This window comes from Macadamia integrifolia, chromosome 10, assembly GCF_013358625.1.
Source record: "Macadamia integrifolia cultivar HAES 741 chromosome 10, SCU_Mint_v3, whole genome shotgun sequence".
Lineage (NCBI taxonomy): Eukaryota > Viridiplantae > Streptophyta > Magnoliopsida > Proteales > Proteaceae > Macadamia > Macadamia integrifolia.
In genome coordinates, this window is record NC_056566.1 from 16,100,120 (window position 1) to 16,123,337 (window position 23,218).

The window sequence follows — 23,218 nt, forward strand, 5'->3', positions numbered from 1 at the left end:
GGGGGTGGGTTTTATTTTGATTAAAAAAGCAGAAATTTGAGAAACAATTCATATAGAATTTTATTTAAAGGCCCCTTCTGTTTCATGGAAACAAAATTTGGTACAAATGATATTTCACATGAATGTTTCTTCTATGTAGATTTTTTATTAATAATATATCAATGCTTTCGTTTCTTTTTTTCCATTTTACATCAAAACAAACAATGAAAAATCTTATTTTACAAGGAATTTTATCTTTTTTTTGCCTTCTTGCATGGAAACAAACATAATCAGAGAACAAGTTTACAATGAAATGAGCAGGATCATTATGTAGATAATGGACGTAGAGACAGAACTGATTTTATAAGAAACCTCAAACTCAGATCAATGTTGTGAGTTGTGATAACAGTTAATAATCACAAAGCAATTGGTGCTTTAGGTGAATATCAACACAGTTATGCTCTGTGACTAGGCTTCCTTATTTCAATGTGGTTTTGGTATCAGATATACAGTGGTGATCTGGGTTTGTGGTAGTCCGCATTAATTCCTCACGATTGGTTATTTTTCTTGCAAATTGTAGTGGCTATCCTTTGATCAAATCATGAAAGAAAATGTGAAAATTGAAACATCCACAGAAGCCCATCATAACAGAACAATTTTTTTTTTATCTTAATGGAAGAACAAATGACAAGCAAATGAGGAAAACAAAGATCACATGTGATGGAGGACAGTCTATACTCCTCTCTGTTCTAGTTTACAATCTGATCTCAGGGGGAAAAAATAAAATTAGAACTGTATATGCATCTGAACTTATTGGAATGTTTAAAGAACCATAATGGAAATACAATATTTTTCATCAATTAAGCAAGGAATCCAAGCCTTTCTCCATTCTTCTTTGCCAATCGAATCAATCCTTGTCTTTGTTTTGCATCTGCCCCTATCGATTTACAGAATTCAGTGATTACCTGAAATGGGGAAAAAAAAAATATTAAAGCTTGAATTTTTCCTGTCACAGAAGAAAATGGGAAATCAAAGAAGAAGAAAGTTTGTTAATTGGGTACCTGTGAGTGTAAGGCAATGGCTTTTCCTCTAATCTGATTGAATGGCTTCTTCCCAATGAGATTGCGGGTATAAACAACAACTGGAGCAAACACACCTTTTCCTTCATTAACGTTCTTCATAACTGGTTGTGACCTTACTGGCTTAGCCACACGAACCCATCTGGGTACTGACTTTGCAAGGGCTGTGTAATCTTCACCAACAAAGGAGGAAGTCCCCCAGCTTCCATGGAAAGAAGAAGGAAGAAGACCTGTTTTGAACCCAGTTGCAGAAATTGAAGTAGCCATTGAAGAAGAACAGAACAGAGGATTAGCTAGCTTTTCAGTTACACAATAGTGAGAAAGTGTTTCCTCTGTTTTTGAGAGGTTGGGTGTAAAGTTGAGAGAGAGCCTCTGGTTTACGATTGGATGTGAGAGAGAAGGGGAGAGAGAGAGAGAGAGGGGGAAAGGAAGCCACACGTTCAAGTTGAAGGGTTGGTTTGTAGATGTGATTTTTACATGGACGAGGTGCATTGGTTTTATAGAGAACTGTTCCGTATCTCTTGACATTGAGAAAATTAAAAAGTCTGATGGTCCCTATCTCAAGTCTTATTTGGTCCGCGGAAGGCTTCTTGGGCCGAGCACTTGGCATCTTCTGTCACGGGGCCTACTGTCCTAGTGCCAGGCAACTAGGGGTGTAAACGGTTGATTTGGGAATTTGTATTTTTCCCTTCAATTTTATGTATTATATTGGGTCAGACCCAAGTCGGATTAATAAGGTGTTCGGTCGGTTTTGTTTCGGTCTGGTATCGATTCAGTTAGGGTTGGTTCATTATTGAATTCGTATAACGTCTATGATATACAAGATTGAATGCTCAACAATTAATAAGTGTCATATAGATAAGCTATGTGTAGTAGAATGATCTATGGCAAAACTAGAAATGATAAAGTAAATAATGATCATATTAGAGCTGAATTGGAAATTATTTCAATTCATTATAAGTTTCGAAAAGTTGCCTAAGGTGATATAGTCATGTTCAACGCGGCCTAAAAAGACACAAAAAACTAGAGGCATAGGGCTGCACCAATAAGGAAGAGTGAATTGATTTAAATTGAAAGAATTAAAAAGCTAGAGGTAAGCCTAAAATAACCATAGGAGAAGCAGTGTAGAAAGACATGCATAACTTAGGTTTTGTTCCAAGTATGAACTCAAATAGATCAAAGTGTAGGGTAAGAATCCATGTATTTGACCCATTTAAATGATATTTTACTGAGTTGTTATGTTGTGGTCCTTTCTCTTTTACATTTTATTTTTCTCTTGTTGCTTTTAATTAGATCCATTTAATTGGGATAAGGTTGAGTTATTGTTTATTGATTTCTTATGTCGGTCTAGTATTTCAATCTCCATTTTTCATACATATATAAAAAGGAAAGTGTTCTATGTTCAGGAGTGTGGCCTACACTAGTGCTTCATGTGTTTTTCTCCTCCTAAACAACATTTTATAGGAGTGTTGGAGAGAGAGAGAGACATGGGAATGCTGGTGTTGGCCATGCTTCTGGATAGAAAACATTTTACTATATATAAAACATAGGAGAAAGAATGCTACCTTACTAGTGCAGACACACTAGTGTGCAGACCATTGGAAGGATGCTAGGGGAGTATCTTCAACTCATGGTGGATGGGGGCAACATGGTCTTTTCCACCAATTGTCTAGGTGTTTCCTAAGCCAACAACATAGTGTTTTTAATTTCATCAAACATGGTAGAGGGTTCTCTGCCTAGCAACATGACCCCTATGCCAGCACGGGTGCTAATCATATTATGCACGATAGCATCAATAGGAACAAGACTTTCGCATTCACTAGGGACAGGGGAGTCATTTCATATGAGTGTTGGAGAGAGAGAGAGAGAGAGAGAGAGAGAGAGAGAGAGAGAGAGAGATGGGAATGCTGACGTCGACCATGCTTTTGGACAGAAAACATTTTACCAAATATTAAACATAGGAGAAAGAACGCTACTTTGCTAGTGCAGATACACTAGTGTGCAGACTATTGGAAGGATGCTAGGGGAGCATCTTCAACTCATGGTGGATGGCGGCAACATGATCTTTCCCACCAGTTGTGTAGGTGTTTCCTAAGCTAGCAACATGATGTTTTTAATCCCATCAAACATGGTAGATGGTTCTCTGCCTAGCAACATGGCCCTTATGCCAGCACGGGTGCCAATCATATTACGCATGATAGCATCAACAGGAACAAGACTTTCACATTCGCGGGGACAGGGGAGTCATTTCAAGGCCCCCAACCCCACGCCACCCCCCCGCCCTCCCTGGTGTGGTATAAGGACCACACTGCCAAACAAAGTTCTCTTTCCCATAAAACATATTGAATATTATATTGGTTTTCTTTTGATTTCGATCCAAATAATTGGTTTCAATCAATTTTATCAACTAGTTCGGACTGTTTTGTCTTTCAACCGCTTCTTAAAACCAAAATCAATACTGGACTAATAAGAGTTCGGTTGGTCAGTTTCGGTTCAGGTCGATCAGTTTCGATCGTTGCAACCGGTCTGGTTTCATTTCCAACGCCTTTACCCTCTACCGTCCATCGAGAAAGATCTTTTTAAGTTCCTTAATTGACATTTCTTTGACTGTCCAGTAAGGACGCATCAAATTGGACGGCCAAGAACATCCGATGAAGTTTCTATCAAGCACATGTGAAACCCTGGTAGCAGTGGGACCCTTTCAAAGTATACATCAACCGGTGTTTCCTACGTTCCTACCATTCTAGTACATACCAAAATGTGGTTCTCTTTCTTTACAGATTGAGAAATTGGATTGTAATTCTCAAGTTATGTGGCTCATGGCCCTCCTCTTTACATCATATTATTTCATCACCTATTGAAAATTTAGGCTCTTCGAGAACACTTAAAACTAGGGATTTAGTTCACGGTATCGGCATTGATGTTGATCGTGGACAATATTGATATCGATATCAATACATATTGATTGTATTAGATTATATCATGATGATATTTAGTATTGGTGTACAATGTCTTGTATTCCGTCATAGTTTAATCCAGGAAGTACTAGAGTAGGCACCTCGATAGGCAGGACTAGCTCGAATTTTTTATTTAAGGGCAATTTTATATTTTCTTGATATTCACTATATATAGGTAGCGAGAGTTTCTTTTTGTGTAATGCAAGTAATACTGAGAGGTGTCAGGACGAGCACTGTAACCCTATTTTCCATTAATAGTGAAATAGAATCTCATCTCACCAAAGACGTAGACAAACTTGCCAAACCTCGTAAATCTGTATGTATTATTTGTTCTTGTGTTTTCTATTATCTTTTGCATCATTTTAGGGTTGCGTTTCTACAACTTCTCACATCGACAACTCAAAAATAAAATTGCACATCTCCTCATATATCGCTCTTATTTCATGTGAGAGGATAATATATCATAAATGCCCCCACCCTTATACTCGGAGCCGAAAGGGATTCCCTCATTGGCCCTAAATTGCACTTGGGCGGCGGAAGGAAACCTCTCCCTATAGAGTTGTGGTTTGAAAAAGAATCGAATCACAATCAGTGAAATTGGTTGACCCCAATTTTGGTTGATTTTGATTCTCAAATTCCATTTTGAAATCGACTATGAATACATTAGTCTTTAATTTTGACTAATTTTTTTTCTTCCATATCAGATTCCTGGTTTCAAAACCATGGGTAAATGAAGTGGATTTGAACATTAATGATTCCATAGAATCTTCAAAGCATGTGTTGAAAGTTCATGTGAGAGAGATCTTTCTAGTTAGACTTATTAACTTTTTAAAAACACGTGTCATTAAGGAGACTTGCCAAGAGGTATCAAAACTCTTGAGTTGACAACTGGACGTTGGACCTGTTCATGTTGAGTGGGAGAAGAGAATTTTTAATTCTCCTACCTTTGCTTCATATTCTTTGATAATAAAAAATGTGGATCTCTTCTTCCATCAAATTTTCCTCCCAACTGATACAAACGATACCTTCAGTTTTCAATATTTTCCGTCGAAACAAACAACTAACTCCTTTCCTTTTCTTTTCCCAATGATTTCTCTTTTCTTAATATTTTGTTGGGATAAGATATCTTATATTCTATCGCTTGCACAAATGGACTGATTCCGAAAGACCAGTAAAAGACCTTATATCTGGAGGAATCGGCCCACCATGAATGTTCTCATAAGGCCAGCGACGAATTGATGGGTTCATATGGGAATTTTTTTCAGGGACTATATGAATATTTCAGTAAATTTTGTGTATATATTCGCTTTATAATTGTAAAAAAGGATTTTTTTAATCATTAATCTTGTAAATGTAATATAGTTTTAATTTTTTATGTTAAGTCAAATGAAACTTGGAATACTAAGACTACTACAAACACAGTCATTAGTGAAAATTCATGATAGAAACAAGTAGGGATTTTAAAATTGTTAACCATAAGGATAAACCATTGCATAAGCTAATCCAATCACTCCTGTAAATTCTATGTGGTTCAAGTTCTAATAATTTTGTAATTCTTTTCTTTTAAAAGATTGGGAGGATTTATGGATCAGTGAGAAGAGATATTGACAGGGTTCAAGATGCACTACAGAGGTTGGAAGTCAGGTAATGGGTGCCCAAGAGAGTTGCTTTCAAGGTTTCAGCTCCAATAAATCTTTCTTCTGAGGTAGGCTCTTGGGTCAGTTGAAATATTCCTTAGCCCTCACTGCCCTCTTTGGTATAGCCATGGAGGGAAATTGAAGTGGTTGGAGAGGCATGCTTATACTAACACCATTGTTTACCCATTCACTTCCATCCCTTTGCTTGCCTGCACTATTCCTGCTGCCTGCCTTTTCATTGGAAAACTTATCATACCCTTCTAAATTTTCTGAACATATTGGAAATCAACTTCACTGTAACTTCAAAGTCTGCAGAGGATTATGAGTTGGGGGAGCTGTATCTCTTCAAATGGACCACCCTTCTCATTCCACCAACCACACTAATTATCCTGAATATGGTTGGAGTTGTGGCTGGAGTGTCTGATGCCATTAATAATGGATTTGACTCTCGGGGCTTCTTATTTGGGAAGTTATTTTTGGCTTTCTGGGTTATTGGTCACCTCTGTCCTTTCCTCAAAGGATTGATGGGGAGGAAAAACAGGACACCAACCATTGTTGTTCTGTGGTCAATTCTTCTTGCATCTATTTTCTCTTTAGTTTGGATTTGGATGGACCCTTTCTTGCCTAAGCAAGCTGGACCTATTCTTAAACAGTGCAGTCATGCCTTTAGGCCCTTGGCTGCCACTCCTCATTTTCCTCTTCTTGAAAGTTCTTCTTTTGTTCAGTTATGGTGCCTTCAAATGTTATAGACACCTGAAATAGAGTTGTAGTGTACATAGTAGCTAAAAGTGTGACACTTCGCTGTTAAGATAAAATTTTGCCGCTCATGTTGTGAAATGAGAACTATTCACCTCATGGTGTAACTTATAAAAGGAAAAATATGAAAATTAAATTTCTTCATACAATTTAAGGACCTGATTCTATAAACAATATTGCCTGTTTACAGCAACTTCAACAAATGATCAATCAACTCAAATGTCCAATAGTATGACCATATACAATACTTAAAACAACATGATCCACACTTCACCATTTCATCTCCTACACCTAGACACCCACAAAGATGAAAGGACAACTCCCCTTCCTCTTCATGATCTTAGTGTTAGTGAAATATTTTTGGAGCTCTCCAAACAACTACAAAGTAGGATCATCTAGGCCCTAGACATCCCTAAACCCATTTTTTACTTTACATTAGCCTGGCCAAATAGGTGAGCATAATTTTCAAAACATTTTGCTTCATATTTCCTCTTATAAGACCTCAAATCTATATGTGTAGGATCCCATTGAAAAATAATGACTCCCTACTTATTGTACTCTGAATTTGGTTAAATTAAAGCTAAATCAAGGTTGTAGACAGCAAACCAATATGGACAGATTAGGGTTCTTGCTGTCCATCTTAAAATCCAGAGACCAACTTGATGAGTCTCAAGACTCTCAACTAATTAAATTAAAGTTCAACATCATAAGGATTTCAAACATGTGTCTGTGTGTTTGTAGAGGTTGCAAGATATCTAACACCTTAAGTAATGACAGTCATGTGTCGACATTGAACTCATAATAGAGGGGAAGTAAGCTCATTGAAGGCAGGCAAAAAGGGCAGAATCCTTGGCCAAAGTTTTCAGACCATGGGTATAATTGAGTTACTTAAGATCATGTCTTTCTTAGCTGATGGTGAATTTATGAGGAAAAACATTTCCTTGTCCATGGAGACAATAGCCTTTCGATGGGATATAAATGTGTAGAGAGCATGCCAGGGTGTGAGTGGGATCATTCAGTGAATAAATAAAAGCATATCATTCAATAATTCAGAAAACAAATTCTAATTATCATGGATTAACAATATTCACCACATCAATTTTCTCAGGGTGATTCTGTTAAATAGTCCAGATATGCCTGAGTGTGAATAGATAGCTCTTTTGCCATGAAACACATGGTAGGTCGTGACTCAGGATCAACACTTTTGCATGATAGGGCCATTCTAACTATAAAAACCAGATCTTCTGCCAATTGACCTGTGGGAGGAGGAAGCCTTTGGTCCAACAAATCCATCAACTGCATATCATCATCATTAGATCATGACACCGACAAAGAAGATATGAATTCTCTTGGGTGCCTTCCCATCATAATTTCCAATGCTACCACCCCAAAGCTATAAGTGTCACATTTTTCTGTGACCCTCATTGTCAATGCAACCTCTGCACATCAAGACAATGAGAAATAAGATTGTATGCATAAATCAAATGCTTTTATATGTATTCATTAAAGAGACATAAATATGAAAACTGAAAATCTATGCTTTAACAACTGAAAATTAAATGAAAATTAGTGTGAAATTGTAGGCATAGTTTTGGACTAAAACATGAAGTGAACTCATTCTTGCCTCACTTGTTCACAGCCTTGGAGTAGGGACCTTCAAATTCTTCTGATAAAAATGGTTACTTTTTTTTTTTTGTGGGGGGGGGGGGGTGGTCATCACAACATCATTTAGTATTAGAAAGCAAATCAACAATACTGAAATGGGACAGTAAAAGAAGGATAGGAAGCCCTTTTATAAAGCATCTGCCTAGGGATTGAAGTCCACCCTTCTTTACCTAAGAGAGTAAAACCTATTGTGATCTTTTGGGGTTTGGGTTGCCAAATTTGGGAGCTAGAGGGGTTTAGGCCACAACTTACCAGTGGAAGTTGTTCCTGCCCAACAAACATAGTTTCAGGTTAGGTAGGGATTGACTATACTAGACTGCAGGATAAGTGCACACCCAATTCTCCTGTTTCCAAACAGTTGTGTAAGTCCTTATACTGGATTAGGACAATATCATCTCCGCAATCAAGCATAGTCAAAATTAGTAACAAAACTAAGATGCATGAAAATGTAGCTTACCTGGAGCCATGTAACCGTAAGATCCTACAATGTCCGTCCAGTTGGATGAATCAGATCTCACTAACTTTGCTGTTCCAAAGTCAGAAAGCCGAGGTTCAAACCCTGACCCAAGCAAAATATTATTAACAGTTATATCCCGGTGAACCATTGCCAGAACACAGTCATGGTGCAAATAAGCAATTGCATGGGCCACCCCTTGGATAATCTTCATTCTCTTCAACCAGTCCAGCTCCTCCACACCTTCCTTCCCATACAAAATCTTTCCCAGACTGCCCCTCTCTACATAATCATACACCAAACACAAGCAACCCTCCATTGAACAAAATCCATTCAGTTTAATTATATTTCGGTGTCTTACATCTCTTAAGTTGCGGATTTCATTCACAAAACTTTGTCGATTTGTGTCTGGGATATCACCTGAATCTGGAAATTTTAGTCGTTTAATGGTGACAATCTGACCTGTTGGCAACACTGCTTTGTAAACACTCCCAAACCCTCCTTTCCCAATGCAATACTTCTCATCGATCTCAGTACAATGGACAACATCAGTGAATTTGAATCTCCCATCATTTTCCCAAATCAATGTGAGAGGTGTCTCATCCTCTTTGCAACTTTCCATATCTTCAGATGGTTGTTCTAGTTTCCTTCTTATGATCAGGAGTCCAGTAATGATGGTTCCTAAAAAAAAAATGGTAAAAACAGGAATAATGGCAGCTATAAGTACATTTATACCATACTTTCTGGATTTTCTGATGACATTGGAATTACAAGGTGGCAACCCATCTGCTTTTCCACATAAGCCTGCATTTCCGATGAAGGCCGCTTCAGGTGCTTGTTGGAAAATGCCTCCGGTTGGTACCTCGCCGCTCAACTTGTTGAAGGAAAGGTCAATATATGGTAGACTTGACATTCTGGATAATTCTGTTGGAATTCTGCCTGAGAGGTTGTTATGGGAAAGATTGAGATTCTCCAATGAGTTCAGATTCCCAAGGTCTGGAGGGATTCCTCCTGATAGTGAATTTGTGCTAAGATCTAGGAATGACTGCAATGCAACTAAATAGCCCAACTCAAGTGGTATTTCACCAGATAACTTGTTGTTGCTTAAGTTCAACATCACTAGGTTGATGCAAATTCCAAGTACCCCAGGAATATTGCCTGTTAATGCATTTCCTGAGAAGTCCAAATGTTGGAGTTTATTCAAACTCCCAATTTTGTAGGGGATCATCCCTGTTAAGTGATTGTTGCTCAGGTTGAGATTGAATAACAAATCTAAATTCCCCAATTCAGATGGAATATCTCCAGTCAATTCATTTGAAGACAGGCTTAGGTCATGCAATTGGTTCAGACTCCCAATCTCAGCTGGAATATTGCCTCCAATTTGATTCCCATCAATGTGAAAATAAGTAAGACTTTCACATTTTCCCCACTTCGGCTAGAGCGTACCTGAGAATTGATTCCAACTGATATTGATGTAAACAAGATTTGGGTGTACTCCAAATGCCTTTGATATGTCCCCGGTGAATCTGTTCCCTTCTAAACGAACTCTGATTAGTTCTGAACAATTCTGTAAGCAATCTGGCAGTGGCCCAGTAAAATTGTTATACTGAACTGTCAATTTTTCAAGGGAGAAGCCACTACATAACCTTGGAGGTAGCTCACCAGAAAAGCTGTTGTTAGAAATGCCAAAATTAGCCAAAGAGGAACTTCTACTTCCCAAATCCCTTGGGATGATACCAGAGAAATGGTTGTTAAACAAGGAAAGTATCTGAAGATTCTCAAGGTGAGATATGGTGTTTGGCAACTCCCCTTGCAGTTGATTGTCATTGAGATCAAGCACCACTAGAGATGTCAGGTTCCTAATTTCCGGTGGAATTGTACCAGTTAGATTGTTGTAAAAAAGATTTAGAAGTTGAAGCTGTTTTAGGTTCCACAATGTGGGAGGTATTGGACCTGTGAATGCATTCATTGAGAGGTCTAACTCCAATAAACCTTTGAGGTTTCCTAGCTCAGGTGGGATGGACCCTGTTAGCTGATTAATGAAGAGGAAGAGGTATTTGAGCTGTTGCAACCTGCCAATCTCTGGAGGAATCTTTCCAGTGAAGGAATTGTTTTGAAGTTGCAAGGAGATTAATTGAGTCCAACTGTAAATGAAGAAAGGTGAAATCTCTCCTGAAAGCAAGTTACTAGACATACCTAAAGCAGATATCTTTTTCAAATTTGACAGGGAAGAAGGTAAGACCCCAGTGAGTGAATTTATTGAAAGGTCTAGGAAGGAGAGGTTAGTGCAATTGCCAAGCTCAGGAGGAATAGTAGAATCCAGTCCAGAAGCATGGAGATCAAGTAAATGAAGCATACTGAGTTGGCCTAGAGAAGCAGGAATATGTCCTCCCAGTGAATTATTGTTTAATGTGAGAACACGAAGACTGTGAAACAAACCAATCTCAGCAGGTATACCTCCGACGAATCTGTTGACCCCTAGAAGTAGATCTTTGAGACTGGTGAGCTTGGACAGGTTTGCAGGTAATGATCCTTCTAAGAAATTCTCAGTAAGATTGAGGTATTGAATCTTGGGTAAACTGGTTACGAGTGAGATTGGTAAAGGACCCGTCAGGTTGTTCAGTGAGAGATCAAGGTAAATCAGATTTTCGCAGCGGAGAATGAAAGAAGGGAATTCTGTAAGTGAATTGAGAAATAAGCTTAGGTATGTCAAATGAGGAATTCCAATGAACTTAGATGAAACAGGGGATTCCAAGTAATTGGATCCAAGATTCAAGTGCCTAACATTTTGAAGATCGCTGAGCTGATAAGGAATTGGACCGACCAAATTGTTGCCGCTGAGGTCAAGAACATGTAGCGCCGACAACTGCCCTATCTCCGAGGGGATGAAATCGCTGAAACTATTGTTTCCAAGGTTCAATACAATGAGCTTGGATATATTACCAATGCGGAAGGGAATCGAACCCTGGGGATTGTTGGAGCTGAGATCCAAGAGGGTCAGATTTGGTAGTGATGGGAAGTTGAGCTGGTCAAGTGTCCCGGTGAGATTTGAGTTTGAGAGGTTTATCTCAGAAACACTTCCGGCACCATTGCAGACAATGCCGGTCCAGTTACAGCAATTGGTGATGGTGGTGGAGGACCATGAATCAAGAGAAGAAGAACATAAGTTGTTCTTCCACTTCCATTTGAGCAGAGCTTTGGCCTCTGTTCTTGCTGATGATGCTATCTTCATTGAAAGGAAGAGGAGAAAAAGAAGTTGGAGAAGAAGAATAGAATGTTTCTGACTTGGAGACATTATCTGATATTTATAGTTTCTGTACCTACTGATCATCTCCTTGCTTAGATTAAACTTTATAGTACAGAACAAACACAGAGAGAGAGAGAGAGAGAGAGAGAGAGAGAGTCAAAACGTGTGGACAGTGTGGCAAGGATGGAGGAATGGACAAATTGGGAAAGCTAAAGAGGGTACCCAGAGATTCTGAGATCCTGCACTTCCGCTATTCGCCAAGAGATGAGACTTTGAGAGGTTTTTAAGAAAGTTTAAACAATTTAAAATGTAGTTATCTTTTGTCTTATTTGGCGCGAGCTCCTAACGGTCAGTTGATGCCGAGTGTCTTCATCTACGAGAAGAAACCCCATCCGTAATAATTTGTACGTACACAGTGGGGCCCACTGGGCCTGTGAGTGCCCATTGAGTTTTTATACTTGGTGGCCAAACAATGCCTTCGAATTAGGGCGAATGGTAGCAGGACGTAGGTATTGTAATCTTATTTATTTTTTTTTTTTGGGTGAGTGGTAGCAGTACGTACGTATTGTAATCTTATTTTCGCTTTCTTTTAATATTAACCGTCCATTTAATATTAGATTAATTTAAACCATCTATTAGTTCTTTAAATTGCAACTAATTCCTAGTTTTTAGAGTAGAGAGATGACGTATGTGGTTACTTAACTTGTCTAAATTTTTTTTCATATAAATAAAAAATAAAAATCCAATATAAGCAGACTCCTTCGATTCTACTGGGAAATCTCAATTCTCTCTCTCTTTTGCTTTGCTCTCAAAATAGGATGAGGTAAGAAAAAAATCAATATAACTATTTTCAGGCATTGAGCATATGAGAGACTTGGCCAGACATATCCAAATACCATATTTATATATTAATCATCAGAGAAGGGATTTGGACAGTAAAACTTGCATGTATGGCAGAGGACAAATTTGAATTTATAAAGTAAACAAAGCTCTTGAATATCTAGGATTTTATTATTATTACTTGGGTAGATATTATTAACCTATGAGAATTTACCATGGATGCAAATCTTCAGTGAGATTGATAAACAAAACTTCAACTAGATTGGAAAGCGCCGAAAAAGGAAAAAGAAGGAAGGAACGACTTTGAAGAAGAAGCAAGAAGAGAGAGAGAGAGGATCAAGATTTCTAAGCGGAATCAAAGGAGGAGTCCGTTTATATTGGGATTTTTATTATTTATTTATTTAAATATTAATAATATTAAATAGAGTTGTAACTGTTTACAACTCTGTTAGCAGGATTAACATATTTAACACGTGTCAATCATATTACTTACGTGAACATTCACCGGGCTCCAGACGTTCTGCATTTCTATTTTTCTATACATACCGCTACCATTTTGCCTAATATTAATCGTCCATTTAATATTAGATTAATCTAAACTACCTATTAGTTTTTTATATTGTAATTGATTCCTAATTTTTAGGATAGAGAGATGACGGATGTGATTACTTAACTTGTCTAATAAATTTTTTTATATAAATAAATAAATAAAAAATAAAAATCCAATATAAGCGGACTCCTCCTTTGATTCTACTCGAAAATCTCAATTCTCTCTTTCTCTCTCTCTCTCTCGCTTTGTTCTCAAAATAGAACAAGGTAAGAAAAAAATCAACATAATCATTTTCATGCACTGAACATATGAGAGATTTGGCCACACATATCCAAATTCCATGTTTACAGATTAATTATCAGGGAAGGGATTTAGACAGTAAAGCTTGCATGAATGACAGAGGACAAATTTGAATTTATAAAGTAAACAAAGCTCTTGAATATCTAGGGTTTTATTATCACTTCTTGGGTAGATATTATTAACCTATGAGAATTTACCATGGATACAAATCTTCAGTGAGATTGATAAACAAAACTTCAACTAAACTGGAGAGTGTTGAAAAAGGAAGAAAAAAGAAGGAATAGTGTAATACCCTACTTCTTAAACCCGGTCTGATTACAAGGTTGACCCGGTTAAACCATGCAGGACCCGAACCGGAGAGGGTTAAGGTGGGTTCCTTATGGACCATGATGGCAAGGGTGATTTTGAACACCGGCTGGCCAGACAATTTCGAGTAAGTGCCAGAGGATACGGGTGTACCCAAGCCGTGTACATGCATGTATCATAAGGCCATGTACAGATAAAGCAGGTATGTAACCGTATCTTAAAGTGCGTACGTATAATATACCTTATGCCGAGAGTGAGATTCATGCCGAGAGTCGAATTCCATCAAACTCCCACTTGTTGGCCAATTTTTGGCCCTCAGGTGGGCGGTCACAGGTGGGTGCATCCGCCCACCTGAATGACCCACCCATGAGGTTACAAGATGTTTTAAAAGGTATAAATAGCTATCTTTATGTTTTCCTTTTTTTTTCTCATTTATGACACTCGGGCGTTTGGTGAGAAGAGTAAAGAGGAGAGAGAAAAGAAGGGAAAGAAGAGGAAGAAGAAATGGATTTCAGCGACACCGAGGTTTGATCTTCCCATTCCGACGCCGGAAGAGTGATCTCCAATACGAGATCTACGTTTAGAGGTGAGCAAAGGCTGGGTTCCTTAAACTTTCACCATACCCAAATGAAACCCTTAATTTGGGTAGAGTTTCTTGAGGTCTCGTAAATCCCCCTTGAGATGATGAATCTAAAGTTTAATAGATGGTTTATGTGTTGATTTTGAAGGATTTGAAGAAGTGTTTCCACGGTTGGAGGAGCATTGGTGATTTGAAGTGATTTTGGGGTCTTTGAACGAGTTCTTGAGCAAAGAAGATAAGATGGCTTCCATTCCTTAAATCTAACCTAGATCTAGGTTAGAACAATCTTATGAGACCTTGAATGTGTGGAGAATGGGTTTGGAAAAACCCCATTTGATTCTCCAAAGGTTGGGAAAGGTTTGAAAAAAATAACATTTTCCCGCCAAGACCGGTGGGCCAAATGGCCCGCCTGAGGGCACCCGCCTAAGAGGGCAGGCCCTCGGGGCCAACCGACGGGCCCAATCGGTGGGCTGACCGACGGGCCAACCTGCCCGTCGGTCCTAGCAGGGCCCTCGGGGCTAACCGGTGAGCCCAATCGGTGGGCAGACTTGCCCGCCGGTCATGACCGGTGGGTCTGACTGGTGGGTCATGACAGGTGGGCTGTCCGACCCACCAGAGAGGCTCCCAACGTGATTTTTACGTCCAAATGGACCCAAAACGGACGTGCGACTTTCTTTTAGGATTCTAAACATGATTTTGTCATCAAATCTTGTTAGTTTTGACCCTAAAGTGGTGAAATGCTAACCCCATTCACTCATGATAGGTTTACCAAATCTTATGCTTCTCGCATCGGATCTCACCCGTACCAAGCGTGAGTCTTTGTACACTACAGGTAAGTGGGGAGAGGGCGTTTGGCCTTGTTTCAAGGCTTGTTTGGCATTCATCTAATTGTATCTAGACTAGCCATGTCATCATGCAAATGCTATGTAGCTTAGCCATCCTCATATTTTATGCCACGTGTGCTGTGTTTATTTCTTAATGCCAAATGATGATATACTTATGTGATGAATGTTGACATCATTGTGCATGATGCATTAATAGACTAGATGCCATAGTCAGCTTAGAAACGAGTGCATTGGTGGCCCGTGGAATGAGACGCGGTGGCACTATGCAATCGTATTATGTCATATAGGAGCATGCGGTGTAGGATTATCATCTTTTCGTGCTACGACCCTTCCCAACAGGGTTGAGGTGTTGGGTTATCATTTGGGGGGAAGCAGTGGTCGCGGTTGTTGGGTCACTGTGGTAGTTAGACATACGCCCGACTGGTCATTAGGACAGTCGGTAACCTCGATGGTATATTCAAGAGGGCCAATCGTACTGCTTTTAAATTGCTGGAGTCAGCACCTTTAATTTATATCATTTATTTTATGTTGAGTGCCGGTGGTTGGCATGTTTTACTTTTTTGAGTACTCGCGGTGGGCCTTCTCCAACAGCCCTATGGGCGTATCGCGGGATGGAGTTCGCGGCTCGTACCCGGAGTATACACGCACTGTGGTTGTAGTAGCACTAAACCAAAGACTTAGTAATGTTGTTTAGGTGGAAGTGATTAAAAATGAATTGTATAGCATATAGTGCATATGGTTGTGATTTGTTGTGTGAACTGCTGTGTGGTCCTTCTTTTCACTTACTGAGCTAGTGAGCTCATCCCACGTGTGCACCTCTTTTATATAATTTTGCAGGTCATCAACCTGAAGAGCACGGGTCAGGCCCCACAGTTGAATTCCCTGAAGAGGATTGGTGGGTCCCCGAGGAATTAGAGCACAGCACGGATTGCTCGTGCGAGGGCTGTGTTGCGGGACCGTAATTTTGATACCAAGCTGAGCTTTAGTTTTGATACCGAACTGAGCTTTACCTTTGATGCCGAGCTGAGCTCTACTTTTGATACCGATCTAAGCTGTACCCTTTGTGTTTTTGATGATCCCTTTTGTGTACTTGATATGTAAATTGTATTCTTTTATGTAAATATCATGCCTGCGGGCCCACATGTACTTAATTATGTATTACAATTTGGGTATCAAGTATAATGGGAATATTTACAGGTAAATTAAGCCTTCTGCTGAACTGATGAACACTTTCTTAGTTGTGTGTATACTGTGGTTGGATACTGTATCAGATGATCCTGGTAGGTTTGGGTTAACCGGTGTTAACCCGATCACCGGTCCGATTCTGTGTGAACAGGGTGTGACAACGGTGGTCATTGTACGGTAGGAAGTGTAGGACTCCTCTGTATTGGGATGAGGTAGGCGAACGTCGAATGTTAGGACCTGAAATGATACAGATGACTTGTGACAAGGTCGATGTTATTCGAGAATGGATTAAAGCAGCTCAGTCTCGTCAAAGGAGCTATGCAGACACCCGCAGAAAAGACATTGAATTTCAGCCAGGAGAAAAGGTATTTCTCAAGATCTCTCCTACTAAAGGGTTGCAAAGGTTTCACAGAAAGGGGAAGTTGAGCCCAAGATACATTGGACCATTTGAGATCTTAGCCCGGGTTGACTCAGTAGCCTACATGCTTGCTCTGCCACCTTCACTCGGGGACGTTCATAATGTATTCCATGTATCAATGCTGAAGCGATACGTTCATGATCCGTCTCATGTATTACCCGTGGAGTCAGAATACCTTGAAGCTGACATGACCTATACAGAGCAGCCAGCTGAAATTTTGGACCGAAAGGTGAAAACCCTTCGCAACCGCTCCATTTCCTATGTAAAGGTGCGATGGGCTAATCATTCACTTAAAGAAGCGTCTTGGGAGAAAGAGGATGAAATGCAAGCCAAGTACCCTCATCTTTTTTATCAACCAAGTACGCAATTTCGAGGACGAAAATTTTCAGAAGGGGGGATAAATGTAAAACCCTACTTCTTAAACCCGGTCTGATTACACGGTTGACCCGGTTTAACTATGCAGGACCCGAACCAGTGAGAGTTAGAGCGGGCTCCTTATGGACTATGATGGCAAGGGTGACCTTAAACACCGGTTGGCCCGACAAGTTTGAGCCAGTGCCAGAAGAGATGGGAGTACCGAAGCCGTGTACATGCACCTACCATAAGGCCATGTACGGATAAAGCAAGTATTGTAGCTGTATATTAAGGTATATATGTATATTACATCGTATGCCAGGGGTGGGGTTCACGCCGAGGCCCGAACTCTGTCAAAATTCCAAGTTTTGGCCCTCAGGTGGGCGGACAGGTGGGCAGACAGGTGGGCGCACCCACCCACCTGAGTGACCCATCCATGTGAACTATTTAGTTATTTAAGAAGTATATATATAGCATTTATGATTTTCTTTTCTTTTCATTTATGACACTCGTACGTTGGTGAGGATAGAAAAGAGGAGAGAGAAAAGAAAGGGAAGAAGAAGGGAAGAGAAGGAAGAGGAAGAAGAGAAGGATTTCAGCGGCGCCGAAGCTTGATCTTCCCATTCCGGCGCCGGAAGAGTGATCTTCAACACTAGATCTACATTTAGAGGTAAGCAAAGTTGGGTTCCTTAAACATTCACTATACCCAAGTAAAACCCTTGATTCGAGTAAGGTTTCTTGAGATCTTGTAAATCCCTTTGAAATGATGAATCTAAGGTTTAATAGATGATTTATGTGTTGATCTTGAAGGATTTGAAGAGGTATTGACAAGGTGGGAGAAGCATTGTGGGTTTGAAGTGATTTTGAGGGTTTGAAGGTGTTCTTGAGCAAAGAAGGTAAGATGGTTTCCCATCACTTGAATCTAACCTAGATCTAGGTTAGAACCATCCTATAAGACATTGAAAGTGTGAAGAATGGGTGGGGAAAAGCCCCATTTGAATCCCCAAAGAATGGAGGAAGTTGGAAAGAAACAACAATTTTTCGGCCAAGACCGATGGGCAAGATCGGTGGGCCATCTGGCCCGCCTGTGGGCACCCGCCTGAGAGGGCAGGGCCCTCGGGCACAACCGGTGGGCCAGACCGGTGGGCTAACCGGCGGGCCACCCTGCCCGTCGGTCTTAGTAGGGCCCCCTGGCCCAATCGGCGGGCCAACCTGCCCAACGGTCCAGACCGGTGGGCCAGATCGGTGGGCCAGATAGGTGGGCTGTCTGACCCACCTGAGAGGCCCCGAATGTGATTTTTACGTCCGATTGGACCCAAATCGGACGTGTGACCTTCTTTTAGGATTCTAAACATGATCGTGTCGTAGGATCGTGTTAATTTTGATTCCAAAAAGGTGAAGTACTAACCCCGCTCAATCATGTTAGGTTCACCAAATCCTACGCTTCTCGCACCGGATCTCTCCCGTACCGAACGGGAATCCTTGTACAGTACAAGTAAGTGGGGAGAGGACGTTTGGGCCTTGTTTCAAGGCATTGTTTAGCATTCATTTAATTGTATCTAGTCTAGTCATGCCATCATGAAAATGCTATGTAGATTAGTCATCCCCACATTGTTATGCATGTGTGCTATGTTTACTTTCTAAATGCTAAGTGATGAGATGCTTATGTGATTGAATGTTGACATCATTGTGCATAATGCATTAATAGACTAGACGCCATAGTCGGCTTGAAAACGAGTGCATTGGTGGCCCATGGTATGGGACGCGGTGGCACTATGCAATCGTACTATTGTCATATAGGAGCATGCGGTTTAGGATTTTCACTGTCCCGTGCTACGGCCCTTCCCAACAGGGGTTAAGGTGTTGGGTTACCATTTGGGGGGAAGCAGTGGTCGCGGTTGTCGGGTCACTGTGGCGGTTAGACATAACGCCCGACGGGTCATTAGGACAGTCGGCAACCCCGGTGGTATATTCAAGAGGGCCAATCGTACTGCTTTTAAATTGCTGGAGTCAGCACCTTTAATTTTAGTCATTTACATTTCTGTTGAGAGCCGGTGGTCGACATGTTTTTTTTTTTCCGAGTATTCACGGTGGGCCTTCTCCGACAGCCCTATGGGCATATCGCGGGATGGAGTTCGCGGCTCGTACTCGGAGCATACGCGCACTGTGGCTGTAGTAGCACTATGCCAAAGACTTAGTAATGTTGCTTAGGTGGATGTGATTTAAGATGTATTGCGTAGCATGTAGTGCATATGATGTGTTTTGCTGTGTGGACTGCTGTGTGGTCCATCTTACCACTTACTGAGCTAGTGAGCTCATCCCACGTGTGCACCCCCTTTTTTAGATGATTTTGCAGGTCATACATATGAGGAGCACGGGGTGGGTCCCACAGTCGAGTTCCCCGAAGAGGACTGGTGGGCCCCTGAGGAGTTAGAGCACGACACTGACTGCTCGTGCGAGAGTTGTGCTGCGGGACCGCAGTTCTGATGCCGAGCTGAGCTCCACTTTTGAGGCCGAGCTGAGCTCTAGCCTTTGATACCGAGCCGAACTGTGTACTCTGATTATTTTAATGCTTTCCTTTATGTACTTGATATGTGAATTGTACTTTTATTGTGTAAATATCATGCCTTCGGGCCCACATGTATATATAACTATTGTATCACAATTCGGGTATCAAGTATTATGGGAATATTCACAGGTAAACCTAGTCTTCCGCTGATTTGATAATCTTTTATTAGTTGTGTGTATGCTGTGGTGGAATACAGTATCAGATGATCCTGGCAAGTTTGGGTTAACCGGTGTTAATCCGGTCACTGGCCCGGTTCAGTGTGAACGAGGTGTGACATGAGGTATGTGAGATTTTTTAAAACATATGAGAGGGGGTGGAATAAACGCAAACTATAGGGGAGGGGGATGTAAATCACTCTTTTATTTTTTATTTTTTGATAGATAGGGAGGGGAGGTAGATAACAGTCAGGAGGCTCGAACTCAAGACTTCATGGTGAGCATGGACTTTTGATCCACCACAACTCACAACTGTACTAAGCAATTGTTGTTGGTTTGGTGGTTATGTGGTTTGATAGTTTGGGGATAAGATTTTAAAGACCATTGGATCTTTTTAAGGATAGGTGTCGATCATTGATGAAGAATTGGTGAAAATTTGATAAATTCAAGAATTGGAGATGAGCCAAATCCTAGGGGTGTCAATTCTGAGCCTGCACCGGTAGGACCGATCGAACTCGACACGTTTATGGCCCGACTGTTTATTAAACGGACGTTCATGGTGCAAATAGCTAGCCCAACAGGCACCCGATCGAACCGACACATTTATATGTCCGGCTTGAACTAACTCGTTGTAGCCCGACCTAGTCCGACCCCTTTAATATTACATAAAATTCTTATTTTCCCACTACTAGCTAGAAATAAATTAAGTTTTCTTACCCTTTGCTTTGTAATAGGATTTGATTTAATTAAGCTTTATTTTGTAAGTTGTAAATGTCATAATCTCTTATTTTTCTTTGTAAGAACAACCATAATCTCATATCACTTATCTTTTTTATTAAATATTTACCTCACATATTTTTGGGCATTCAACGCACTTAAGAAAAGAATTTTATGGTAGACACGTTTAAAGCTTGTTTTGAGTCCGTTTAGACTTAAATATGTCCATAGCCCGGTTAAGGCCCAGTTAAGACCCGTTTAAGGAAGCCTGATTAAAGCCCAACATCGACCGGCCCGATTATAAACCATACCATGCCTCCCAAAGCTAGGTCCGTTTACTTAAACCCGATTAAGCCCGACCAAAACCGACCCGGCCCGACCGATTGACACCACTACCAAATCCCCAAGCGCTGCTCCCTTGAGAAAAAAATAAAGGATGATTAACAGCATAAACAGTTAAATACCCTCTACATTTAATCAAACATTTATTTTGAATTGTTTAAGTTGGCTTTCAATCTGCCCATAGAAGAATACTGAGCCCATGGCACAAACTCAAGCATTTGAATCCAACAATATTAGAACAAAACCTTTTCAAAGAAGAAGATTTCAGTGACAGAACCCTTTCAGCCAGTGTTTTGCTTTTTGAACGAAACAGAAGAACGAAATCAACCCAGAATCTTCAATCTATAGAGGGTTTTGCTTGTTAAACGAAATAGAAAAACAAGATTGGGTTTCGAAGATGCTATTGAAAGCGGGAAGATGATGGGGGTATCATCGATTGGAACCAATTCTAATTTTGGCTGAGAATCAAAATATTCATGTCAAGATTCCCCTCAATTGGTGGTTATCAAATTCTAAGGCAAACATTTGATAACGTTCCAAGAAATGTGTTTCTGAGCTTTTCTGTGCCATGAAACGGAAAAATGGCTTTAAAAGCGTTTGATAAATTCATTTCATTCTACTCTTTTTTAGATATGCAAACAGAAATTTATGACAATTTATGATACAATAAACGTGAATGGTGAAACATGTTATATTTGCTTCACTGTTTTTAGAAACAAGTTAGGACCAAAATATTGAGAAAATACAACTGGTTTATCAAACACTAAAAAATTCTTAAAGGTAATTCTTAACGCCATTGTCAATGTCGTAGATCTCAATGTGAACGGTCTGAGAAATAAATTTATTAAATACCAAAAAATTCATTCATATTCCCAAAAACATGAAAAATCATTATCAAACCGTGCCTAAGGGTCTTGGAGTCGACCTTTGAAGCAAATGGCCATAAGCATGCAGTTCAATTGGCTATATCATTTACGCTTCTTCTTAAGATAGTACACCATTCCACGGATCCCGCCTGGATCGGCGGCGAAACCCAAAGCTCTATAAAACCCCAAAACCCTAGGTTCCGAATACAAAGCAATATTACTAATTCCCTTCTGCAACAACTCCTCTAGCAACCTCTCCATCACCGCTTTCCCCAACCCTATACCTTGGAACGACGGATCCACCACCACATCCCATATAATGGCATTGAAGACGCCGTCACCGGTGGCTCTTGCAAACGCCACTGGTCTCTGTGTCTTAGAGTACTCCATCCACAGCAGAGTATCTGTATTCTCCAACGCTACTCGAATCTTCTCTGGGTCTCGTCGAGGAAACCCAACTGCTACAAAGACTCGATTGAGGTGATCCAAGTTGAGACCTTCCATTGAGTGCTTGAGAAGGAAGCCTCTAGATTCTAATTCTTTGTCGGAGATTGAGAATTTCATCAATTTGGTTTTTGAAGATGATGGGATTTGAGAAGCGGAAGAAGCGGAAACTGTGAGTTTGAGGTTGTAGTTGTGGTTTTGGGATCTGAAGAGGTGAATGGATGAAGGTGGATGAGTGGAGGCGATGCCATGGAGAAGCATTCCTCTTTTTGGTCTCAGGAAGAGAGATGGATGAACCTCACCTTCACATCCTCATGAAGGAGATGGGTTTCTTTGCTTCTCTGCTGCATCACATCTTGAGAATTTGTGGCTCTGGTGGATCATTGGAAACCTGTGGTTGGTACTCTTGTGGGGGTTGGAGTATACGAGAAGGGATCAGGCATGGTTTCAAGTTTTGGTATCCTATCGCCCTATGGTTTCAATGCATCGTACCAGCCATATCATAATGGTATCGGTTGAGAGTCTTGAGACCGATCCCCGATCCCCGATCCCTGATCAATCTGGTTCAATTACCCCTATGTTTTAGAGGTAAAACGGTAAAAAAAAATATATATATATATATATATATATACTTTTTCTGAAAGCAAAGGGTAAATCCATAAAAGTGAATACGTATCGATCCTCTCTGATACCGATTTGGATCGGTATCAACATAGAGCTAGAGACCAATACCAATACTGAAACAGAACTAAATCCACGGGATCAAGAGGTTCACGTAGGAGATCATTCCTAATCCGTGGATATGGAATTCATTTTCTCTCTCTTTATTTAATAGATTTTAAATCTACATATCAAGAATGTATGAGATTGTTCTCTTACGTAAACCTGATATGGATTCAGAGTGGACAACTATCGTCGATGCATACTTTGTCGACTAATCCTTCCTAATTCACACCTTTGTTGAAAAAATTTC

General features: G+C 40.3%; 3 protein-coding genes and 1 pseudogene across 3 annotated transcripts; 1 reads left to right on the forward strand and 3 right to left on the reverse strand.

Moving 5' to 3' along the window:
* Positions 1 to 624: 624 nt before the first annotated feature.
* Positions 625 to 1,535, reverse strand: LOC122092005 (protein PROTON GRADIENT REGULATION 5, chloroplastic-like). The gene is made up of 2 exons (XM_042662283.1): positions 1,041 to 1,535; positions 625 to 944 (listed from the first exon to the last, which is right to left on the reverse strand). The coding sequence occupies exons 1-2, from the start codon at positions 1,323 to 1,325 to the stop codon at positions 840 to 842; spliced, it is 390 nt and encodes a 129-aa protein (XP_042518217.1). The 5' UTR covers positions 1,326 to 1,535; the 3' UTR covers positions 625 to 839.
* Positions 1,536 to 3,186: 1,651 nt separating this feature from the next.
* Positions 3,187 to 6,401, forward strand: LOC122092250 (annotated as a pseudogene).
* A 1,111-nt stretch (positions 6,402 to 7,512) lies between these two features.
* Positions 7,513 to 11,822, reverse strand: LOC122092251 (probable leucine-rich repeat receptor-like protein kinase At1g35710). Its single transcript, XM_042662584.1, has 4 exons — positions 9,974 to 11,822; positions 8,531 to 9,889; positions 7,792 to 7,847; positions 7,513 to 7,704 (listed from the first exon to the last, which is right to left on the reverse strand). Exons 1-4 carry the CDS (start codon positions 11,820 to 11,822, stop codon positions 7,513 to 7,515), a joined length of 3,456 nt encoding a protein of 1,151 aa, XP_042518518.1.
* Positions 11,823 to 21,762: 9,940 nt separating this feature from the next.
* LOC122091214 (serotonin N-acetyltransferase 2, chloroplastic-like) lies at positions 21,763 to 22,719 on the reverse strand. Its single transcript, XM_042661062.1, has one exon. The coding sequence runs from the start codon at positions 22,504 to 22,506 to the stop codon at positions 21,904 to 21,906; it is 603 nt and encodes a 200-aa protein (XP_042516996.1). The 5' UTR covers positions 22,507 to 22,719; the 3' UTR covers positions 21,763 to 21,903.
* Positions 22,720 to 23,218: the final 499 nt, after the last annotated feature.

Bases quoted from the DNA above. Each gene is read 5' to 3' on its own strand.
- LOC122091214 (XM_042661062.1), bottom strand. From the start codon at position 22,506: ATGCTTCTCCATGGCATCGCCTCCACTCATCCACCTTCATCCATTCAC.
- LOC122092251 (XM_042662584.1), bottom strand. From the start codon at position 11,822: ATGTCTCCAAGTCAGAAACATTCTATTCTTCTTCTCCAACTTCTTTTT. The intron at 9,890-9,973 runs GTACGCTCTAGC...GCAATATTCCAG, and splicing joins CAGTTGGAATCAATTCTCAG to CTGAGATTGGGAGTCTGAAC. The intron at 7,705-7,791 runs GTAGCATTGGAA...GATGATATGCAG, and splicing joins ACACTTATAGCTTTGGGGTG to TTGATGGATTTGTTGGACCA.
- LOC122092005 (XM_042662283.1), bottom strand. From the start codon at position 1,325: ATGGCTACTTCAATTTCTGCAACTGGGTTCAAAACAGGTCTTCTTCCT. The intron at 945-1,040 runs GTACCCAATTAA...TCCCCATTTCAG, and splicing joins CCATTGCCTTACACTCACAG to GTAATCACTGAATTCTGTAA.